The 24,099-nt window shown below is 26.9% G+C and overlaps 1 protein-coding gene across 1 annotated transcript; it reads right to left on the bottom strand.

Annotated features, from left to right (window-relative positions):
• Nucleotides 1–9,816: 9,816 nt before the first annotated feature.
• Nucleotides 9,817–23,671, bottom strand: LOC112687053 (cytochrome b ascorbate-dependent protein 3-like). Its single transcript, XM_025559585.1, has 6 exons — nt 23,493–23,671; nt 23,012–23,113; nt 15,901–15,945; nt 15,127–15,354; nt 13,922–14,279; nt 9,817–9,947 (listed from the first exon to the last, which is right to left on the bottom strand). The coding sequence occupies exons 1-6, from the start codon at nt 23,536–23,538 to the stop codon at nt 9,830–9,832; spliced, it is 897 nt and encodes a 298-aa protein (XP_025415370.1). The 5' UTR covers nt 23,539–23,671; the 3' UTR covers nt 9,817–9,829.
• Nucleotides 23,672–24,099: the final 428 nt, after the last annotated feature.

Genomic DNA, 24,099 nt, shown 5'->3' with positions numbered 1-24,099 from the left:
GTATAGCATTAAAATTTATAACAATAAGAACATGTTTTACATTTTATTTATTTATTAATTTTGGATAATAAGCTCAATTTTTTCACTTGCATAATTTACTCGTATAATATAATATATATGTTATAGTTTAATAAATCCTAACAGATAAACAGATATCCATGTGTATGTATTTGTGTTATAAACTATAATTAGAATATTATATCTATAAATACTACATGTTATGTGAAATTAAATAACAATAATTTGTAAAAAATAAATATAATAATTTTCATTCTAATAGTTTTCTATTTTGATAAAGAAAAATCAACATATTAACATTTTCCGACAGCAAACAGCTTCTTTTTGACGTAACTATATTACCTTTTTTACGGAAATTATCAACATATCTTTTTAAATATATTATTAAAATTTAATGAATTCAGTAAATATTGTTTCAAGCACACGTGAACAAAAAACACGTGATCACGTGAATCTTAATTCACGTTCAAATTCGAGAGCTCTAATTATGACTTTAATAAACTATTTTGACTGTTTGAATAATGTGTATTATTATTATATTTAATTTTTATACAAGTGTTGAAGTGTTTATTGATTAATGTATATTGTATTCTTTATAACTGCTATTATTCATTTAATAAATTATAATAGAGATCGAGCGTAAGTCAATTAAAAGTTTTAATCTTAACAAAATCAAATTTCATGCTTAAAATAACGTTTTTTAAAAAAACATACCTAAAGGTCAATTCACACATGTCCGGTTCGTATCCGTACCGTCCGTTCAGTGTCCGACATTTTGACATTGTATGACTAATATTTAATGTTATCGTTTACACTAGTCCGTTCCGTACTCGTTCCGTGTCCGTTCCGTATCCGTGTTGTCCGATTACAATAGTTCAAAACTATGTTTTGACGGACGGCACTGATACGGAAATGTGTTTTCATTTTTCGGTACATGCAATGAGTGTCTTGTCTTTTTATATCATCTTGAATTTTTAATAATAAAATATCAAAACTATAATTGGACATCCGAAAATACTCATAGAACTTGGTATCATGATCTATTAACTAACTCGTTATAAAGTGTTGCGAATTCTCCTTCAATGTTTCTTTTCTTCCACAAATCATGTACCCATGTTCGTTTTCTTTTTTTTACTACTTCATCTTCATCCAATAGTATCGCAATCATTGCTAAATCTTCTACTTCTAAATTGTCCATCTTAAAAAATAATTTATGAAAACGCTCTTACACAAGTTTTGTTTGTCACTGAATTAACATGAAATTCGTAAATCAAACTTAGTGCACAAAATGGAATACCGGACGGACGAAAACACGGACCGTATGAATAACCTGCCATCTGACAGTAGTATCACTGAACGGACGGTACGGATACGGACCGGACATGTGTGAATTGACCTTAATTTATGAATTTATAATATAGTATAAAATTATTATTGTAGATAAAATAAGTATTTGCTTCCATTACTTTAATTTTCAAAATATTTTGCTTATAAAATTAATGCTATTACACACCTACTACACAGCAGAGCGAGTAACTGGTTTTTTATAGTTAGAAATGTATAAAATCATTGATTATTATTAAATAAAAATTATTATAAAATCAATGATAAAATTAACAAATGTTGGTACTTGATTCATAATCTATATTAGATCGTAATCGGCGATTACTATCGTTACTCGTGCGGAATTACCGAAATTCCGGATATACCTACTCGGCAAATAACTTGTTTACAATATATTAAAATGAAATATCAATATAACAGGGATGTCTGTCGAAATTAAATATACCTAAAAATATGGTTTCCAAATATCCCTATAGCTCGGCTTATCTGTATGTAATAAAATCAATGATATTAGTAATAGTTATACCTACCATTTTTTAAGTTTACACCAATAAGTCCCGTAGACGTGAAACGTTCCATTTCTAAATATAAAAATATTTTGGCTGATACAGGCGGTCATTTAAATTTCCCAACTTAAGAAAATATCTTATAGTCCAATGTAATGCTCAAGGTAATTAGTACTACATTAAAAATAGGAAAAATGTTTTCATTTTAATTTATTTTTAAAACAATTTTAAATTTGTTGTTTTAGACAAAAACTCAATATAAGATGAAAACAAATTTGAAAAAAAGAAAATTATTAACTCGGATCATCATATCTATCATATCTAAAATATAATTATTATTTATTACTAATTCAATTTTTTTATTTAATAATTATTACAAATATAATTTTTTCAAATGTATATTTTAACAGCATATTTATTGATTCATTAGGGCATAAATGCATACATATTTTAAGATTTTTAAGGGCATGGAGTCCCTAACCCTATATATAACTAATATTCTAAAAGAATTTATATTTCTTCTCCAATATATTGGTTTATCAGTTGTACCATTCAACAATCTTTGAAGTTTATAGGCGCGGTGTTAATACTATTTAATAGCATTTACGTTGAATAGTTTCTCTACTATATCCTCCTGGCGCCTGAATCGTTTTTATATTAGGTACCTAATGTCCATTAAAATGGACAAATCATTCTATGCCCAGGAACGTCTGACCTGTTTTTAAAGTTTGTAATCGTGTGCCGGATGTCCATTCTATTGGACATTTGTTTTTATATATTGTTTTATTTTTCTTATTTTTATTGATAAACCTATTTGTAGTAAACTTGTATTTATAGTTTACAGACAACATTTTGTTTATTAATTTATTTATTTTGTAATCGTTATTAAAATAATTATATATTTTTTTATTCATTTATAAACTAATGAATTTTCAAAATTAAAAATCATTAATTTTTATATTTATACAAATATTTCAGATGAGAAAGTTTAATTTTTTATTTATATACACATTGATGTGTATTTTTGTTAAATTTGAGAGTATTAAGTTATATTTAAATAATTCTTATATTGCTGCAAACAATGTCCATTACAATGGACATCCGGCTGTTATTATAACAATACCAGCTGTGCCTAGTTATTTAAAATTCGTAATGTTATTTATAAATTCAAATATATTTACTTCGGAAATACCTATTGTGACGTATTTAATTTTATTAATAATACCATAAGTTAACAATAAGTTATTTTTATATTGAGCATACTAGGGGTTTATTATTTATCTAATAAATCTCAATCGTAAATAATTCAAATAGTATTTACTGTTTAAACATTGAGTTCTCGACAGTATATGGTTCATGTAGACGTGCGTTGTGCGTACCAATATTTTTCCTAGTTTTAATATGAATCGTTCAAGTTTATCTGATGACGCAATATTAGAACTTATTAATAATGGGAATACGTCAGAATGTGACATTAACTCTGATGTAAGCGGAGATGAAGATTATGGTATACCAGATCCACTAGGAGCACATGATGATATTGCAATGGATATTAACGAACTTCTGGAGGAAAACGATAAGTATTTTAGTCAGTTTTCAAATTCAAATATCAATTTATTCATTGATTCAAATACTGAACGTACTGAAACGTGTGTACAAACTAATAAATTATGTAGTTCTAATACTAATTTACATAATACTAACTTTTCTTCAAATATTAGTGTACCACCAACTAAGTATGTAAATTATATGAAATGGAAGAAAAAAAAAGGGTTTAAAAAAAAAACAAAAAAATCCAACCCGATGAATACAATGATTACGAAAGAACCGGATGGACACCGATTGATTATTTTAATCAGTATATTAACAACGCGGCAATTCAAAACATGGTAGATTGTACTAATATTAGAAGTGTTAAAGAAACTGGCAAATCAATTAATGTTACATTATACAAAATGAAATGTTTTATAAGTTCAAATATGTTCATGTCGAGTTTAGGTTCCCCGCGAATACGAATGTATTGGCAAAAAAAAACAAGAGTACCTTCAATTAGTAATTCTATACCTAGAGATCGCTTTTTAGCTATTCGAAAATTTTTAAAAGTAATGAACGATGATGACATTTAAAATGATAAAAAAAAAAGAGATGTATTTTGGAAAGTTCGTCCGTTTATAGAGTGTGTTAGAAGTGGTTGTTTAAGATTAGTACGTGATGTAGAATTATGTATTGACGAATAATTCCTTTTACTGGCAATGTTAAAATGAAACAGTTCGTTCGCGGAAAACCGAACCCAACTGGACTTAAAAATTTTGTTTTAGCAAATAAAAAAGGTTTAGTGTTGGAGTTTTGTATTTGGACCATACAAACGATTTTTCATTTAATCGATTTAGCTGTTGTTAACAGCTGGATACTGTATAAACAAGACCAAATAAGAAAGGAAGTTCCAGCTAAAAAAATATATCAACTATTAGATTTTAAAATTCAACTATCAAATGAATTATTGGAGTATGGTGAAAATAGTGTTGATTATCAAGAACATTCTGGAAGGCATAATTCATTACCATCAAAAGAAAAAAGACAAAAAGGTTAACGAAAAATATAGTAAATATTAGGCATTTTATGTTGAAATAATTAACTTGTTAAACATCCTTTCAGGTGTTGAATATTTATCAATGATGATGGACATCAAAAACTCATCAAGGTGTCGTTATAAAGATGTCAAAAAAAAACAAAGATTCAATGCAGCAAATGTTCGATGTATTTTTGCATTACCACAAACAATAATTATTTTTTTAATTTCCATGCAACATAATTTAAATTTTTATTTTTTTAAATTATTATTTTATTTTAGCTTCATAGTTATAAAGGTCATAACTTATGTTTTTATCAAGTGGATTTTATTTTTATTTTACGCTTAACAACAGTTACTATTATTATTTTGTAATAATAATTCAAATAAAGGCATTAATTATAAAACCTTACTAATTTTTATTAATAACTTAATAGAAAAGTTATTAGTAACAACTACCTAATGTCCATTGTAATGAACACTTATCGACGTGTATTTTATAGGTGATGGAAGAATGATAAAAATGTTTATAATATTTGTTATTGTTCTTTATCATATTAATATCAAAATAAAAATGTCCATTGAAATGGACATCAGGCACATACGATTACAAATGTTATAAATAGATCAGGCATTTTATGTAGTAATACAAAATGTCCATTAAAATGAACATTAGGCGCCAAGAGGCTATATTGTATTTCTTACTTCTTTTATTAGTTACACAATGGGTAGTGTTACGGTAAGACGACAGTCAATGCATAACAATTAATTTCTAAGTTTCGATTGATTTAATACTCAAATGTTTATTTGTTATTCTCGTAGATTACGTAAGAATACTTAGGTGGTTTTATATAGGAAACTCTTACTTTTGCTAACTATGTTATGATATTTCATATCTTGAATTTTTTATTAAATTAACTTACTGGCCGATTTATGACAGTATTTCATTGTCAGATTACGAAGGTTACGAAAGGTGCGTTACCCCAGCACCCGCACTTTCGAAAACATGAATTGTAATCAAGCAGTATTATGTACTTTATTTTGTACAACCAAAATTAAATTTTGTACAACCCCCGAACCTCCCCGAAATTCAATTTCATCTTACGGGTGTTATCGCGTATCTTCTATCAATATTGTATCTAAGATACTTTTATCGAATATACAGCACTTCCTTTTAGGTAGAAATAGTTGCTGTTGATTAACTTATATAATTCAAAAAGAATCAACAGAATATATTAGGTAAGTTCGCAGATATCAAGATTTAAAATTATGTCAATTATATTAAGTAGGTGCATTATTTTAATAACAGTTAAATTAATCATTTATATATTTATATATTAATATCATATTACATTTTTACATTTTTTAATGAATGACTTATTTTCTGATAAGAATAACAAAAAACAATCGAAGAGTATCTACATTAAATGCAGATACTTCGGTACATGTATATGTTTTATTTTTACTAAATACAGTTGACATAAGAATGTCAACGCCGATTAGGTATTAGATACTAGGATTATGCTGTAGGTAACTTTTTTAACACGTGTAAAAAATAAATAAGGTTCAAAAACCGCAAGTTAAATATTTTTTTGAATAAACATTTTATTTTAATTTAAATTACAGAATCGTCATTTATAACACTTTAGGTAATTAGTAATAAAAAACGGTATAGTGAAATACAAAGCGTACTCACGCGTTTCAAGCTGCTCGATGTGTCCATAAAATACTTAAAAAATATGTATATTAATATAAAATAATATAAATATGTTTACGAAGAGTAATAAGCTAACTAAAATTATAAATACCGATAATTCCCACCTACTGACATCGACAAACTATTAACCAATATCAGTTATATTTATATAATTTATAATGAGTTATTTTTATCGTCAATATAATTATTATACAACTAGCTATAAGTAATGTTACTTTTTTACTCATTTTTCTCAAAACTACTCCATTGTTGCTTACTGCCTTTTGGCTTAGGAGGTCAGTATACATGTCAATAAACATCGTTTTATATTTGTTATGCCGTAGGTATACCGTAAAAGTTTTTATTATTTTAATATTGTCTGACTAATTTCTTGTCATCATCACAGTAGGAGTTGTAATTTGATATTGTTATCTTAATGTTAAGAATAAAAATATAATATTGCATTTCTAAAAATAGTCTAATACAATTTGATTTTAGGTTGTACAATAATAATTACTATTTCTAACCAATGAACAATGATACTAAGTAGTTGGTACGTCGTACGTGGGCATTATGCTACATTGCTACTTTCAACATTGTCGACTAATTCGTCTATTCATGATATCGCGCTTCTAAGCATTACTACAACAAAATGTATCGAATATTTTGACTCATAGATTAATTTTATTTTAGTAATTTACTATAATTTTGTCTATAATAATATATATTTGGTTTTAATATGAACTTGAATGTACCTCTCGCCTAATGTCTTAATGTACTTCTGTTTTTTCAAAATTGTGATCTTTTAAATAAATTAAATTTAAGTCGTATATTAAGTATAATTTCCTTGAATTTATTTTGTTTTATATTAAAATATAATTAAAGCTTTTGTGTATTATTCTAATAAGTGATGGCAAACGATAATAAAGAAAGAAAACCAAATAATTTAAATGAATTAATGAATTAATGAATTAATGATGAAATTTTAAATTTGAAAGATCAAATTACTTTGGATGGCTATAGTATTATTGTATTAGTATAGGTATCTAAATAATATAAATAATGCAATGTATGATTCAACATACCTACAGCTTTAATACATTCAAGTACCTATTCAATTATTTTAAATGTGTAGGATCTACATTTTATAAAAATAAAGGATCTACATTTTAAATTTATCAATTACCTATAATAGGTACCTACTACAATTAATTAAATTGACTGTATATAAACTAACAAAAGATTTCTTCTTTTAGAAAATAGTCTAAAAATAGTCAATATAAGATTTATAAAAATAAAAATATAAAATTAAATAGAGTTGTATCTATGATAATTTTGCCTTTTATTAGGTATAATTTGTAATTTCCAAAAAATATAATATGTTTATTTTAGATTTAAAATTTATTTTATGCAAATTTGATCAACAATATTATTGTTAACACATTGATGGACATTCTGAATTTTGGTTTTTTTCTTAAGAACCTTCAGAAACGCAATTAAATATTAATGCTATAGCAGTAGAGATTTGACCACTGCAATAGCAGTAGTGTCCACCTACATGGTAATATCATAATAATCACACATTTTTTCGATATTTTTTCGGGACACAATATTTATTATATTTGATATTTATTTACGTAAATATTTAACGCACTAACAACTCGATAGTCCACACACAAGTGCAACTGGATTACCAAAACTAAATATAACGAAAACAATCATTACTCATAAATTATAAACAATGATTGTATTATTAGCCGGATTGTTATTTGTTATACTGTATGGTATGAATTTTAAAATGAAAAGAAACAGTATTCAGAAATAATTGTCAATAAAATTCCCGATAACATATTATAAACGGCAAATACTAAAAATAGAAATAATTGATTATTAAATACAATGCCTAATAATCCATTGAGTTGCAGTGGGGTAGTATATAATAAACATCTTATATTACATTTTAAAGATTTTTTTTAGGGGCCAAATTTTTTTATCGGTATTTAAAGAAAAATAAAATTAAAAAAAATCGAAAATTTCAATGGTCTATAAATATTTTGAAAATTTAATCATAAATTTATAACGCTAATATAAACATTTGGTTAAAATTTAAAGTATTTACAATGATTCGCTTTTGAGTTACAGCAAAATCAAAAAATCGATTTAGTCGAAAAGTGGTTGTACATAAATTCCTGTTTTTCCGTTACTTTTTCAGGGTTATTACAGAGTCTCATAAAAACTAATAAAAATTGTTTACTATTAATTACCTAAAGTATAAACTAGATTAAATTAAATTATTAAAGAGGGGCTGAAGTCAAAAATCAAAGCACTATTACCACTCCAAAACGTGATGACAGACACAATAAAAAAAAAAAATAAAAAAAAGCACACATCATTGTAAAATAAACACGTTCATCACTCCGTTAAGAATCTAAAAGTTTAATAAAAAGTATTAACATAGATGTTCCAGAATATAGAATTAACCTATAAAAATGGAAAATAATGTAGTACCAAATAAAGAATTTAATTGAATGAATTCCCAACAGAAGTTGAAGGTCGTAAACTATGATAATAGATAAAGGGGAAATATTAGAATTTTGTACTCGAACTTCTATGAACTCTACAAGCCGCCTCTGGTTTGGGAATTGTACAAAATAAAGTACATAATACTGTACGGTTTAAAGTTGAAATTTGTGAAAATTAGTTGATCCGGGTGCTGGTGTAACGTTACCACAGCACCCGTAAAATGAAATTGAATTTCGGGGAGGTTCGGGGGTTGTACAAAATTTAATTTTGGTTGTACAAAATTGTACAAAATAAAGTACATAATACTGTACGGTTTAAAGTTGAAATTTGAGTAAATTAGTTGATCCGGGTGCTGGTGTAACGTTACCCCAGCACCCGTAAAATGAAATTGAATTTCGGGGAGGTTCGGGGGTTGTACAAAATTGTACAAAATAAAGTACATAATACTGCTTGATTAAAATTCATGATTTCGAAAGTGCGGGTTCTGGGGTAACGCACCTGGTTACGAAACCTACATATGCACAGTCCATGGGTTAAAACATAAAATTGTTCACGTGGATGAATTTATAAGACATGCCTGCAACAGATATACCTATGTACAACGGATGTAATTATTTTTATAATGTACTATCTATGAACTCCATCCATCAAAAATATTAGGTTAAGGTAATAGAAAAATGCTACAAAATCAAAAAAATAATATTTTTATCCTGTAATGTTTAGATGTTTGGGTGAGTGGAGACTATAAAGTGTGAATTCTTAAACCTTTCTCGTTCATGATCTTAAATTGATTATGTTAATTCATAAACTTTTCAAAAATTACATCAATTCTAATTTTTAATCAAAGTACTATATTTATTTTGATTTTCCAATTCATGGAAAAGTTGTATAGAAAACTTTTAATGGTTTTACGACAAAACTAGTAGAAACCTACTGTTCTTCTTTGAATTTTGACTAAAAATAATAGTATACATTTTTACAATAAAAAAAAAAAAAAAAACACCATAATTAAATTATTTATTTCTACGCATATAAATTTAATCAGCATACAACTTCAAAATATTTTTTATATGAATACAATATAATAATTAATAATGTAAATAAATAAAATAATGTATTATAAACTATAAATTAGTAATATAGTAAATACACGCCTAAAATAAATTATAAGGTCTAATGTTTATTCGTTTTAATGATTGTGTAGATAATTAAAAATAAGAAAACTATTACCATCATTCCAAAGCCGTTCAAAACCAATGACTCAGGTGAATATTGTTGGTACTGTTCTTTCCTAAAACACAATTTATAAAAGTAAATATCAAATTTCATATCCAACCATAGTTTTAATTTAATTATGTACGACATGACTTTCCTAAAATTAATTGTAAATTATAGTATATTTATATGTTATAGTCAGAAATATTAACAAGAAATAATTTTAATACGAAATAAGTACTTTATCCATCATGAAAATACTGAATACTTCTAATGAAATGAGTTCTAATTTAATGAGTACAAATGTAAAATTTCAAGAATTGTTCGCATAAGATTTATATTGAAACAACTTGCGCTATCAACGCAATAATTTCTGTTTACTACGTTATCTTAAAAAAAAAAAAAAAAAAATGTTTACTCATTATTGCAACTATTTGTTTTTGTGATTAAGAAATAAGAACACAAAAATCCGTATTTCATAGGTCTTTATCTTGAGCATAGCAAAATATGACGAATTGACATGTACATTTCATAGTACTCTAATATAATATCTAAATTCTGTTATTTATTATTAAAAAAAAATGTAAGTGTATCTATATTTATATATATTTTTTTAAATTTTAACTTTTTCCGAACATGTTTACTCGTAGTCGAATAAGTACTATATCGTAATTAATTACATATATTTATTAAGAATTTTAAAAACAATATCTTTTGGTTATATAATGAGATAAAATAATACAAGGAATTTCTTTATAATAATAAACAATAAAAATTATATAGCACAGTTTTTCATTGCTTATCTAATATCACAAAAAATTTCCTACGAGTACAATATGACAATACATTAAAAATCCAGAAATACCTTTTCCTGGTGGTTGGTCGACCATCTAACTAGAAACAATTTATTTATATTTAAAAATAAAAAAAATTTTGTGCATAATAATGAAACACTGTCGAGCTTATGGAAAAATTGATAGTTTTAATTACGTGGATATTATGAAAATATTTAGAATTTGCAGCCAATTTTCTGCCATTGCATTTTTATTTAGTAATTAAGTGTGTTAATATAATACGCATATCAGCATGTATGTAAAAATAGGTTTGATTATATCATCAATATTGTAATAAACATATAACCCTATAATACAAGTATAATATAATGTATATCATATACAAATTATATCTAATTACAATATAATATCTTTTACCATATGATATAAAGTAGAAAAATACATCAATAGTTTTTATAAATACTTGAATTATAGTTAAGGTTTAGATGTTTATAAAATTGCATATTTTTTTCTATTAATCCAATTTTGGACCTACATACAAATTTGATTCGTGTTCTAATGAATCAAATAGTACTATTTCTGTTTTGCACATTTTTTACATCTTTTAAAAATAATTTAAATAAACGGGTAGATAAATCATGAATCATCGATCTAATTGTGTTTGTTCCAAATATTTTAAGATTCAAGTTTGATAAAATTAAAAAATAATTGTATTATAGTATAACGCTCATATTGTAAATTAGTATATATCGGTATTAAAAAAATATAAAATACAATAATAACTTATAAAAATAAATTGCATTCTTATATATTATAATAAATTTAAATGTTTAATGCTAAAGGAAAAATACATTTCACTCAGCATATTTTGTATTTTTTTTTTTTTTGTGCATATTTGGTAATTTCTTAGTGCACGAATGCATACATCTTATAGTAATTTCAGGTGCAGAAACATACTAACCCTAATAGCAATATATTCACAGGCGTTCGCAGACCTGTATTTTAGGGGTGTCTACATTACTTTAGGGCCCTATCTTAACAAAACGTGTAGGTATATTTAATAAACTATATCTAATGTATAAATAATTAAAAAAAAGCAACTTAATTTTTTTATTTAATATTGTAGTAGTTAGTCTCAATGAATATATTTTCCGAATCTCGTATGTTTTTATGAGATAGCTTTAATTATTTATTTGTACTTTAGTGGTAAATTGTAGCTGTAATATTATTCTAATAAGTTTTTTCACGAAAATTTAGAACATTTTATTTTATGTTTTCTATTACGTAATATAATTTATTTTTTACTAAACACTTTAGAATAAATTATATTTAATTTGATTAATATCAGTTAAAATATAAGCCCCTTACTTATAGATTAAAATTGTAGTCTCATTTACAACATTTCGGGGGGTGCCTGTGCGCACTCCCATGAATAGATTATTTGAACCAAGTAGGCACATTTATTTCACTTTAACAAAATTATTTACTAGTAGCTTAGGCGTATAAAATATTTGTAAGAAGTGTTAAGTATTTGTGATCATGTTCAGGGCCAGATTAAGATATATTGCGCCCCGGGGCAAACCTTCTTAAAATTCAGAAATTTTTTCGTTAATAGTGTTTTTACTCTAAATTGTACCTACATATTATTTAAAAACTTTGTGTCTTTAAAATCTTACGCCCGGGAGCAGATTCCCCACTGGATTCCGGCTCTGATTGTGTTATATTATGTGGTTGATATAAACTTGGTTAAAAATAGGGTCCTAACTGTGTTAGAGAATTCGTTTAGAAATTTGTTTTCAATTATTCATGTACTTACCTTAGTTGTGTAGTTTTATTTTACACAAAAGCAGTATAAAACAATATGTATTTATTAAAATGTATAGTATAAATATATTCGGTGCCACATCAAGATGAGGGAGGAGGGACTTCTGAGAAATTGGATATACTTGCTCCAGGTGTTGTTGGTATAAGGGCGCTCTTAAGTTTATAAAAAATAGAATAGTTATGAACATATCACGTACTTCTATCAACGTAAGGGCGTTACATTTTTGTTAGCTATATGTGTTAAAATTTCCTAGATCCGGCACTGAATGTATTACAGGTATTGTTGGTATTATTTATAAAATATGATTACATACTTCATATAATTTTAACCCACACAATTGCAATAAATATAAATAAGAAGGTATGCTTATGATAGCTAAGTAGATACATTCCTGAAATACTTTTATACTCGTATTAATTGCCGATAGGCTCTTAAATAATTTTGAACTCATTAACGTTATAATTTCTGCAAGTATATATTTTTGATCAATAGCACCTTTTGGTTTAGCTACTAAACGGGCAAATTTAAGGCAGATAATTTTTTTCATTTATGAGCCATTTTCAGAAATGTTCAGGTTATCAAAAATCATGTTGTGAGAATAATTTCATAATAATTGGTGATTATTGCAGGCGATTCTCAATTATAATGTATATAATTTATTATTACTTAACTCTTGAGATTTTTTTTTTTTTTTACATTTTGCCTTCGTTAAAAATATTACGGCAAAAACTCTTGAGAGATTATAATTAAAAAGCTATTATTAAAAATGATTACAAGTAATCATTTAAAAGCTGTACTTCATATAGATCTATATATCCATCACTATTGCATATATTTGTAAATTTATAACGGCTATATGAAACGTGAAGCTTAAATGTTGTACACAATTTTTAAAAAAAAGAATTTTTCAAGCACATATTTTTTAGTCTATAGAGATTTTTTATTAATAAAACAAATCAAATGTCATTCTGGCATTCTGAGACACGTTAGAGCAGTGGTCTCAAACTCAAATTACCATCAGGCTATATAAATTTACGTCAAAGGTATTTTATTTTATTTTTTACTCATTTTAATATTAAATCTAAAATATAAAAAATATATTTAAAAAAAATGTATTTTTTATATTGATTATAATTATGACGAAAACTCTTGTTTTGTACCAGACTGTTAAAGTATAAATTATTTTATAAAACAAAATTTTTGAAGAAATAAATATTCATTACGGGCCGCGTGTTTGAGACTACCACGTTGGAGGATATAAATGGGTGGGCACGTTGACTCTGCTGTCGATGCCAAAATGACCCATACCTGTCAGGTAAATGATGGTTATACTAAATTTAGTGCATATTGGATATACATAGTGTACTCACACAAACATATTTAACCATATAAATTGTATTGTGACACGTGTAATGTATACTTAATACTCACAATGAATACAGTGCATGGTGGTTGGTTCCAGCAATGAGGCAGATGGTCGAAACTAGAACGGTGTACAAGCTGAAAATCTTGCCAAAAGGTAAGCCTAAATTGTGCAGGCACGGCATCATGAAGGCCAATACTGCGCTCAGCCATTGAACTGTGAACAGCGCCGCGGCAAATACACCGGTCCAGGAGTGTATTGAAAACACATGGCCCTCGTAGAACTTTCTGTGTCTGGGTTTGCCCGTTTCCTTGTGAACGTACATTGCGTACAACCCTAACGCGGATACGATGTACGCAAACGTGTGCAACATAATATACGGCAACGTGACGTTCGACTTTTTACTTTTCCTTATCATGAAAATGGCTGTAAGAATGTTGCACGATTGTAGCGGTAGATAATATTCAATGAACAATAGTATAATAATGTAACGATTTAATCTACGGTTGATGCGAATACACCAACTCTAACAGGGTTACTATACTAAACTACAACATAATGTGTATCGCGTTTGCAGAGTTCATGAGCTACTGAAAGTTGTACTATACATAGGAGATCAATTTTAAAAAATTACAACTTTCGCAGATCATTTCGTATAATATTTACATAAAGCATACGTTACTGCCCTTCTCTTATCCCTGGCAGACTACTATTTTCACTTCTATCTTCCCTTGGTTATATCGTTCCCGACCAAAGTCTTCTCCTTAACACTCGCTTCACTTCCATTATTTCCTCGATTATTAATTTCATATCTTCTGCTCACTCCTTGATTTAAACTACCTTATACTAAGTCAATATTTGTAAATCTATGTATAAATTGAATATACATTATTAAATAATAACATTGCTGTGATCTAACCAAAAAAGGGAAAAAATAAAAAACATACGTTACATATACTAAATCATGTTAAAGAAATTTTTAGATTTTACAAAATACCTATACGTATTAAGTTTTTTATTTTTATTTTTGTTCCATGAGTTACGGAAATTAAAACTAATTTTCTATATAACTATATGCGTCTATTTACTAATTAATGGAAAATAAATAAAATTTTAACTAAATCAAAAAAAAGCATGTTTTGAAAACAAACAAAAACTATAGACTATCTTATCTACTGTTCGCCGATATTTGTTTTTGGATTTATTAAAGTGATGAAAAAATTAACGTATTGCATCGCTTCAAAGCTATATTGTATATTCATATTATACTTACAATTAGCATAAAGATATATGAATCCAACAGTGGTTAACGTGTAATGCCAATTGGAAAATTGACTTTTGGTAATAGACGTTGTGTTGTTTTCCGGATTTGTCTCAAAGTATCCGTTTCTATATATAATGGTTCGACAAATAATCGCAGTCACGCAAGTAAGCCCGACAGCTTGAAATAAGGCCCAAAAACATAGACCGATTGAGTCACTATCATCGACGTTTTTTCGCTCTAAAATCATACGACTCCCAAATCTGAGTATTATTTTATACTTCTATAAAATTGCTAAGCTGTAATTAAATTGGTAAATAATAAATAGATAACGTTGCTTCTATAAGTTTTTATTATACATGAAAAATAGCAAAATCAACAATCGTCTACTCTGTAAAATGAAGACAATATAGCATCTCAAATATATGTTATAATATAAAATATATCTTACTAAGAATACCATTGTGGGGTAAAAATTCAATATACTTTTTTTCTGGAATATCTTTAGAATTTAACAAAAAATATGGTAACAAAACCAAAAAATGTTAGTAATTTGTTAATTTATATTTCTTAAAATATGAAAAATATTTGTAGGATTTCAAATTCCATCCATTTTATGAGACAACAAGTCCTTATTGATTCACAGGACAATACGAAATTTTGTAAATTAATTACTTTAAAGCACATATTCAACGAATGAAGACATTTAATGTTGGAGTACAATATTACAATTTTTTTATACTTAAAATACAGTTTAAGCATATAAATATATAAATATGATTTTACCAAAACTGTGCATAGCGGGATGAGAACTAGAAGATTGAATGCCATCTGAAAAAAAAATTCAACATTTAAAAAATTATACGTGTTATTATATTCTAAATGAATTACTGTTCATAATTTATAGTACGTCCACATAACACTTATATTGCGATTTATAAAGGTATAATATAGTATTATAGTATTTATATAGGCGATTGATACTATACCATATTTTAAATATAATAAATGTACTGTCTTAATTTTAATATTTGAACAGTGGCACCGTGTAAGTATTTACATAGTTCAAATGAACCATTTTAATTGAGTGTGTGGGTATTTGTTGACCCTGGGTAGTAAATAATGTTATAATTTAATAGGCATAATTGTAATTTGTATAAAATTATAAACATACAAGTTATAACACAATTTAATAGAAAGTACATTCATTTACCGTAAAGCGCAGCGATGGATTGGCCCACCGGGATAACGGGAAAGTTCCCGGTGGGCCGGTAGTAGTATTATAACACTTAGGCTGGGGCCACACGAGCTTACAAAATGCCTCGATACGCACGTACTTTTTGACGCGCGTCGTAGGACGGTTATGGGAGCAGACACACGAGTAACGCACGTTAATACGGACGTCAAATTTTATCGACGTATTATCTCTTCGACGCACGTACAACGGACGTCGAAAATATCAACGCTAAAATTAAATTTGTATTGTTTTTAAATGTGAACGTCAGCTGCGTGGTCACACGAGCGTACTTTCGTATGCAGTACGCACGTTATCCAGACGTTTCTAACCACCCGTCCACGTGTGTATACTATATACAAAAAATAATAACAAATTTTTAACGGACGTCATATCGACGCTCGTGTGCCCGCTCAAGTGCGCGCATTAAATAGTATCTCCGTCGCAACGCGCGTATTTAGTGCGTCCGTGTGGCCCTAGCCTTAGCCGATGTACTTTGATTAAAAATTATTTTATAAAAATAATGTATTTAATTGTAAGATTGTGATGTAAACAATTCTACGAGCATTTACTCCATGTACAAAGGAGACTTTTATGGAAAATTATTATTATTGGATGATGGGCCGGTCATACGGTAATTTCCCAGGCCGAAATATTTAGCCAATCCGCTGCTGGTACAGCGTGTCCATATTGATATTTAAACTCAGAATAATAAACATTGTAAATAATGAACACGTATCTCTTGTGTTCTATTTTGATCTTTGGAAAATAATTATTATATCAATAATAATAACAATAATAAATTAAAAGTGTATTAATAATTATTAATTAATATAATTAATAATAAAAATAATAACGCAGACTCGCACTTCCATATCGCTCCATGTGTAAACAGTAAATTGAAATAATATACGTAAACAATTTATTTGTATTTTATAAGACACATTTCTTTATCTTCTTCTTTTGGCATTTACTTATATTACTCTTTAAGAGTTTCCGCTGCCATCGAGATTATCCTCCACTCTTTCTTGTTATGAACTATCGTTCTCCATTTTCGTATCCCTATTTTCTTGAGATCTTCTGCTGTCTCCAACCTAACCTTCCTAAACCACCCGTGAGGTATTTTTTCCATAGATTTCCATTCTAGTACCGTTCTAACCATAACTTCATCATTACTGGGTATTATGTGACCAAGCCATTGTATTAGTTGACCACTTATAAAACTATTGACTGTAGTTAATCCTAATCCTTCTTGAAATTCTCGATTAAATTTTCATCTCCATGCACCTATTACCACTTAACCTGTTCTGCGGTCATTGATAGGGACAATTGTTCTCCATATTTTATTCTCAAATGAAATTAATCACCTTTTTGTGATGCTAGTGGTTGTTCGGGTTTCGCATCTATAGGTAAACGTGGTTCTCATTATCGCCGTTTACAGATATACGCAGACTTTATTTCCAAGATATGCAGCTGATAAAATGTACCCTTACCTCGCAAATATACAAATATTAATATACATAACATTGCATTACAAACTTATGATTAATACTTCTTATTAGAAAATATTTGGCTTTTCATCATTTTTTTTCACTATAAAATAAAATTTATTTTTAAAATAAAAATTGACATTATACATAATTTATACCTAAATTAAAATTTATAAAATCCAGATTAAAAAATACAATAGAAGAAAAATGGTTGGGATTTATAATGTTGATGTTTTGTGAAAAGAATACTTTACGAAGAAAAACTTTATACCCCTACAAATACTTTTTCAACCAATAGTGGAATTTAAAAAAAAATTATTTTATTAATATAAAATTAAAAAATGTTGTTTATGTGTATTATTTTATTGTTTTCAATTACAAAAACTTCTATAACGATTATTTTATTTTTATTATTTGAATAATTTTGTAATTAATATTGGAAAAACCACGCTAACCAAAGCTGGATGTACTCGGTATTACAGATGATCATAAGATAGTGTGCGAGAGCAAAGAAACGATAGAAGCAAGGAAAATTACCCGAGAAATAAATGAAGAAAAGACAAAAGTAATGGGAATACTTACAGAGTCATGAAGATTTTTCGGTGGATAACATTCAGAAATGTGTATGTATGGATATAAATGGATAACTAAGTGTATGAGAACTCATAGTTTTAAGTATTTAGGAGCAACAATCATGAGTAACAACTAGGGGTCTCGTTTTTGTACGTGAATATAAATATAGGTAGTCACGTGTACCATAATCACATGAATGCAACAAAATAAATCACGTATTGTTAATACATGTGAATTCAAAAAATCCTTAATCACGTGAACATATATCTGTATCATATTCACGTAAATACGTGAATTAGTATATTTACGTGAACAAGCATTCAGTAAATAGTACACACATACTTATAGTATAATTTTGACTGAACATTACAAGTTATAAACAATCGTCAAGAGCTATCAAATACAGACTAAAAATGTGGACATGCAGATATTTTTAAACCAAAATCGAGAATTTTTGCACTAAATATTTTTTTTGAATTTAGATAGACCTCAGTCTGGTTACATGCCGCCTCAGATGGATACAAGCCCATTATTAAATTATAAAAAAAATAATTATAAATTATCAATAAGATGTCTTTTGTTTTGTTTATTATTTTGTTAATATATTTATTATAATTTCTTGGATTATTATTTGTTTATACATTATTTATTATAACTTTACTTATTCATTTGCTTTCAATTTGTTTCATTTAGTTGTACATGTATCAATAAACATTAAATTATTAACGTCATATATAAAACATTATTATTTTTTACTGAGCATATTTAAATAGCTATACTAAGTTTTATTGATAATTAGACTATTCTAACCTATATCCATGTTTTAGTTTTGTATGACAAATTCTAAATCTATATAATATTGTCTGTGTTAGAATTAGTATAATTATTATTGTTGGACGTATGGAGTGCACCCAACTTCAAAGGAATTTAATGTCAATTTATTAAATACTAATAATAATTATGGATTTATTAATCTTTGTTTAGTTATTTCACATAATTTAAATTTTTTATTACGTAATTTTTTCCAAAGTCTGGGGTTAATTATTATTTTTATAAAATTTTATTTTTAAAAAAAAAAAAAAAAAAAACTAATTCGTTTAATTAATATTCATAGTGCGAACGACTCTCGTGATTATAAATATAAGTAAAGCAACTGAATAATATATTTATTTGTGTATTTGACAGATATACAGCAGGTAGTCGGTGACTAGATAAATTTATGAATTCACATGATTATATAAATTCACGAATTTACGTGATTATACAAAGTCATGGAGTTACGTGAATATAATAATTCACAGGTTTGCAGGAGTAAAAATTATAAATACACATGGAATTTTAAGCAACAGAACACGTGAAATAGGGAGCTCTAATAACAACGACTGGAGTGTCAAAACACATTCCCCTCAAAGCGGACAGAACCTTTTTTGCATTGATAAAATATTTCAAATCGAAACTATTCTCTAGAGAGGTATAAAAATACAAATCTACATGTCTATTATAAGACCAACACTAACCTATGATTATGTATATGTGAAGTGTAGCTGTTGACAGTACAAACTGAATGGAAAATTAGAAGTATTGAGAATAAAGTGATAAGGAAAATATATGACACAGTGTTTGTCAATACAATAAATTTATGACAAAGAAGAAAAAAATGCGGAAATAAGGGAAATTACTATTTTGTTATTCTCTAACTATAAGTTAATGGTCGATTGAAGAGGTAGATGGTAGGTCGTAAACTAAGATGATTTTAACCACCATTTTTTAAAGATCCCATTGTCATTGTATTTGAATATAAAATCAATATTGAAATAACATATTTTATTAGATTTTAGTTGTATGTATTAAGTATGTATTAAGTATTAGTCAGATGATAATCTTTCATAGTAAATAATATTATTATTAAAAACAATTATATTCATTCATTCGATGTTTAAAATATTTAAAAGACCATATACCTAAATAAATGATGGGACATTCAACAATTAGGTCAGCATATATTTTTGATACTCCCTCCCACCACGACAGCATATGCAGAGAGTCACTATTCCCTCCTCTTATCTTACTTCAACGTTTATACTTTTATAAGCCCCCTAAATTATTTTATTCTTATTAATAAAATTAATTTCTTCAATTATTAAAATAAAGATAATAATAAGAACGTCTTCTGATGCTCAGTCATTTATCGAATTTTGCTTTTTTCGCGCGTTAATTGAATTTTAATAGATATGATGCTGATATTAGATTTGTGATAAAGTCTATTAGATTGTTTGAACTATTTTCTCCCTCCCAGTCTGCTGACATTATATTTGAATTCTAGTGCTATTGTTTGAACATGTTTTAACAGTGACAAATACAATTACTTAATTCTATCTGATCAGTAGTCTAGTTGTTTAAATGGATTGTACTGTGTTAAAACAGTTTAATCGCTATCTTCAATTTAATAACTGTGGATATTTTTTACGTATATTGCAATAACACGGTATATTATCTACACTTATATATTATACATTACACACGTTTATAATTTATGACACTTATCAGTAATTATTTTATTTTTAATTGACTGCTAATGGCACTAATAAGCTATTCACGAATTTAATAAATTCGAGTTATAAGTATTGTTTAAATGAAAATGTATAATAAGAGACATTTATATAATTATGATAAGTTATGGATTTTTGGTTAAAACGTTAAAACTTAGTGAAGTTGGAGTCTACTATTTATCAATCATAAAATGAAGTAGGTACTTATTTATAAACAATAATATAATTTCAAATCTGTTAATCCTAGTTAAAGTTCACAGAAGTTCTTATTGTATGAACGTTATAGATTTAAGAATTAAAACTAAAATAAAATAAAACAAATTTAATATTATTTTTCTTTGGAGAATAAAGATAACTTATAACCCAATTAAAACTATAACTATAAATTATGTATTAAGTATGGATTTTATTTGTTAATATTCTATTATTTTAATCTTATTTTTATTACATTTTTACAGAGCTTGAAATCGATTTCAAATATCGATAAAAATCGTTAAAAATTTTAGAAACTCAAAATCAATATCAAAATCATTAATGATTGGTAATAATTTTCAAAATTTATATTGAAATTGAAAAAAGTTAAAATCGATATTTTATATCAAAATCAAAATCGTTTTAATAATTAAAACGATTTTAAATAAAATTAATTTAAAATTCAACAGCGAACAGGTCTATTAATATTGTCGATTCCTAGATATTGCCATATTTGGTAATAATATTGATTATACATAATAATTAGGGAACGGATTTATATGTAAATACATATTTTTATTAAAACGAGATATTTAAAATTTGATAAGAAATTTTCATGATTTAAATCATTCCTATTAATATTATGATACTTTTATTTTACATATTTTTACATATTTCAATAATTTGTAAATATTTTTAAACATATTTTATCATTTCATCATTCATACATCTTCTTCATACAAAAGTACAAGAAATTATTTCAAATTTAAATCCAGTAACTTCTATTGCTATTAGAAAAGCTCAAAATATTGTGTAAAATGAAACATTAAAAACTAATTTAATTTTCATCTCAATGAATTTTAATTTTATTGCACATACATTTACAAAATTAGAAACAAAAATATGTCCTTGAATGAAAGTATGCAAATTGTCGAATCAACGATTGCAAAATGAAAACTTGTAAGCAGACCAATAGGAGATGTTGTAAAAAAAAAAATTCATGCTGTTACAAAAAAAAAAATTCCAGGCTATATTGATTTTAAATCAATCAATGACATAATGAGTAGCAGACACCCTTCTAAAAATTTGGAATTTCGCTTTCTGATATTATGCCCTTTAAATATGCTTAAATCAACCGATGTAGGTTGATGTGGAACGATCATTTAGCCGTTTTAAAAATATTTTCAGATCTAATAAGCGATATTTAATATTTGATAATTTAAAATATATTGTAATAGTTCAATGCACCAAATAATTTTGATAATTTAATAATAATTATTAAATTTTTTCCTACATATTTGGATGGTTTTAACACATACAACTAAAGCAAATACCACATAATAATGTTTAAAAAAAAGTTTAAGGTTACAAAATTCGATTAAAATACTATAAAAGGTAAAGTAAAATATATATTATATGTACAAAGTATAAGATCCTTTACTTCACACAAGCTATGCATTTTCGCTTTTATGACTAAGTCTAAAATTAAAAATGTTATGAGATCGCAGGGACACTTTTTGCTTCTTTTCTGCAAATACCTACCTAAATCAATGAACTTTAAATAGTTTGATTTTTATGGCGTTTACATGCCGTTTTGATTTTGTACAGTTGAATATTCACTATTATTAAGAAACGATCAAATAAATAAGCGTAAAAAAGGAATAGTACAATATTACATTTATGAACAATAACTATATGCATAAGTAGGTTGTCAATTAATCTATATACAATTTTCGAGTGCCTTCTGATGGGGAAAAAAATTAAATCAACAATAAGTTGCACTTAATATGTAGAATACTGAAAGACGTTTTTATGTATTACGCGAAGAAATCTCGAGATGTTTAAATTAAAACACATACTTGCCGTAGGGTTCTCAGAACGTTTAACAGCATAACTGTTGGTGATGATTTGTTCAACAATTGAGTTTCCACCATCGTCCAGTTCCAAGACTTCTGAGTCATCTGCACACGACAAGATTACACGTAAAATACAAATGTTAACATAAAGTAAAGATCGCAATCGAATTCGTTCGGTCGACTGCGTATAAACGTATAATAAGCTTTTGATGTCAATATTATATTGTTGTGTCGCAATGAAAGGGTTGAATTTGGTAAATTAACAGTACAGATAAGTTTTGTTGATATTAATTGATTTTAAAACGTACTAAAATATATAGTTTTCTAAAGGCCTAAATAATGGGTATTCATGTAAGCCTAGAACATTTCAAAGAGAGTTCGAAATTTTCGACGATTCGTTGAGAAAAATTACAGCAAAAAATAGCATCCTGACCGCAGTGTCATAACACGCGAGCGTAAATTGTATTATATTTTTCTATTATACCTTTGACCGAGCTGGTCGTACTTCCGACGGTCTGCAAAGCGTACATGATGATGATGGCGGGAAGCAGTTATTGTGCAAATCGACAATGTGTTGCAACGGAAATTCGGAATTCTCGAAGTTCGGAGCACTGCAGCGACACTGCTGCGCATAACCTACAAGTGACCGCGACGTGCTATCGAACAAGTGGATAATGATATCATGTTATAAAATATTATCTCGAGAGCACGCGACTCTCGGCATTATTATTGGGTTTTGTGAGTAGGTGCATATAGATATACACGGTGTCTTGATATTATAATCTCTAACATTGTTGAGCGCGTACCTATTTCTCAATATTCATATTTAAGACTCGGAAGTTGATGACCTTAAAAAAAATTTAAAAATGACCTAAAAAAAGATGCAAATATGATATAAAAATGACAAAAAATGTCCTTAAAAAATGACGTAAATAATTACAAATATTTGTTTTAAATTAATAAAAATAATTTTTTTTAAATATTTAATTCTATTTTATTATAACATTCTATATAAATTTATCTTAACTTACAAATTACTCAAAATATGACATAAAAATGACAACAAATGTCTTTAAAATATGAAATAAAAA

This window comes from Sipha flava, unplaced genomic scaffold, assembly GCF_003268045.1.
Source record: "Sipha flava isolate LNK unplaced genomic scaffold, YSA_version1 32_pilon_pilon, whole genome shotgun sequence".
Lineage (NCBI taxonomy): Eukaryota > Metazoa > Arthropoda > Insecta > Hemiptera > Aphididae > Sipha > Sipha flava.
This window is presented reverse-complemented; position numbering and strand designations above follow the sequence as displayed.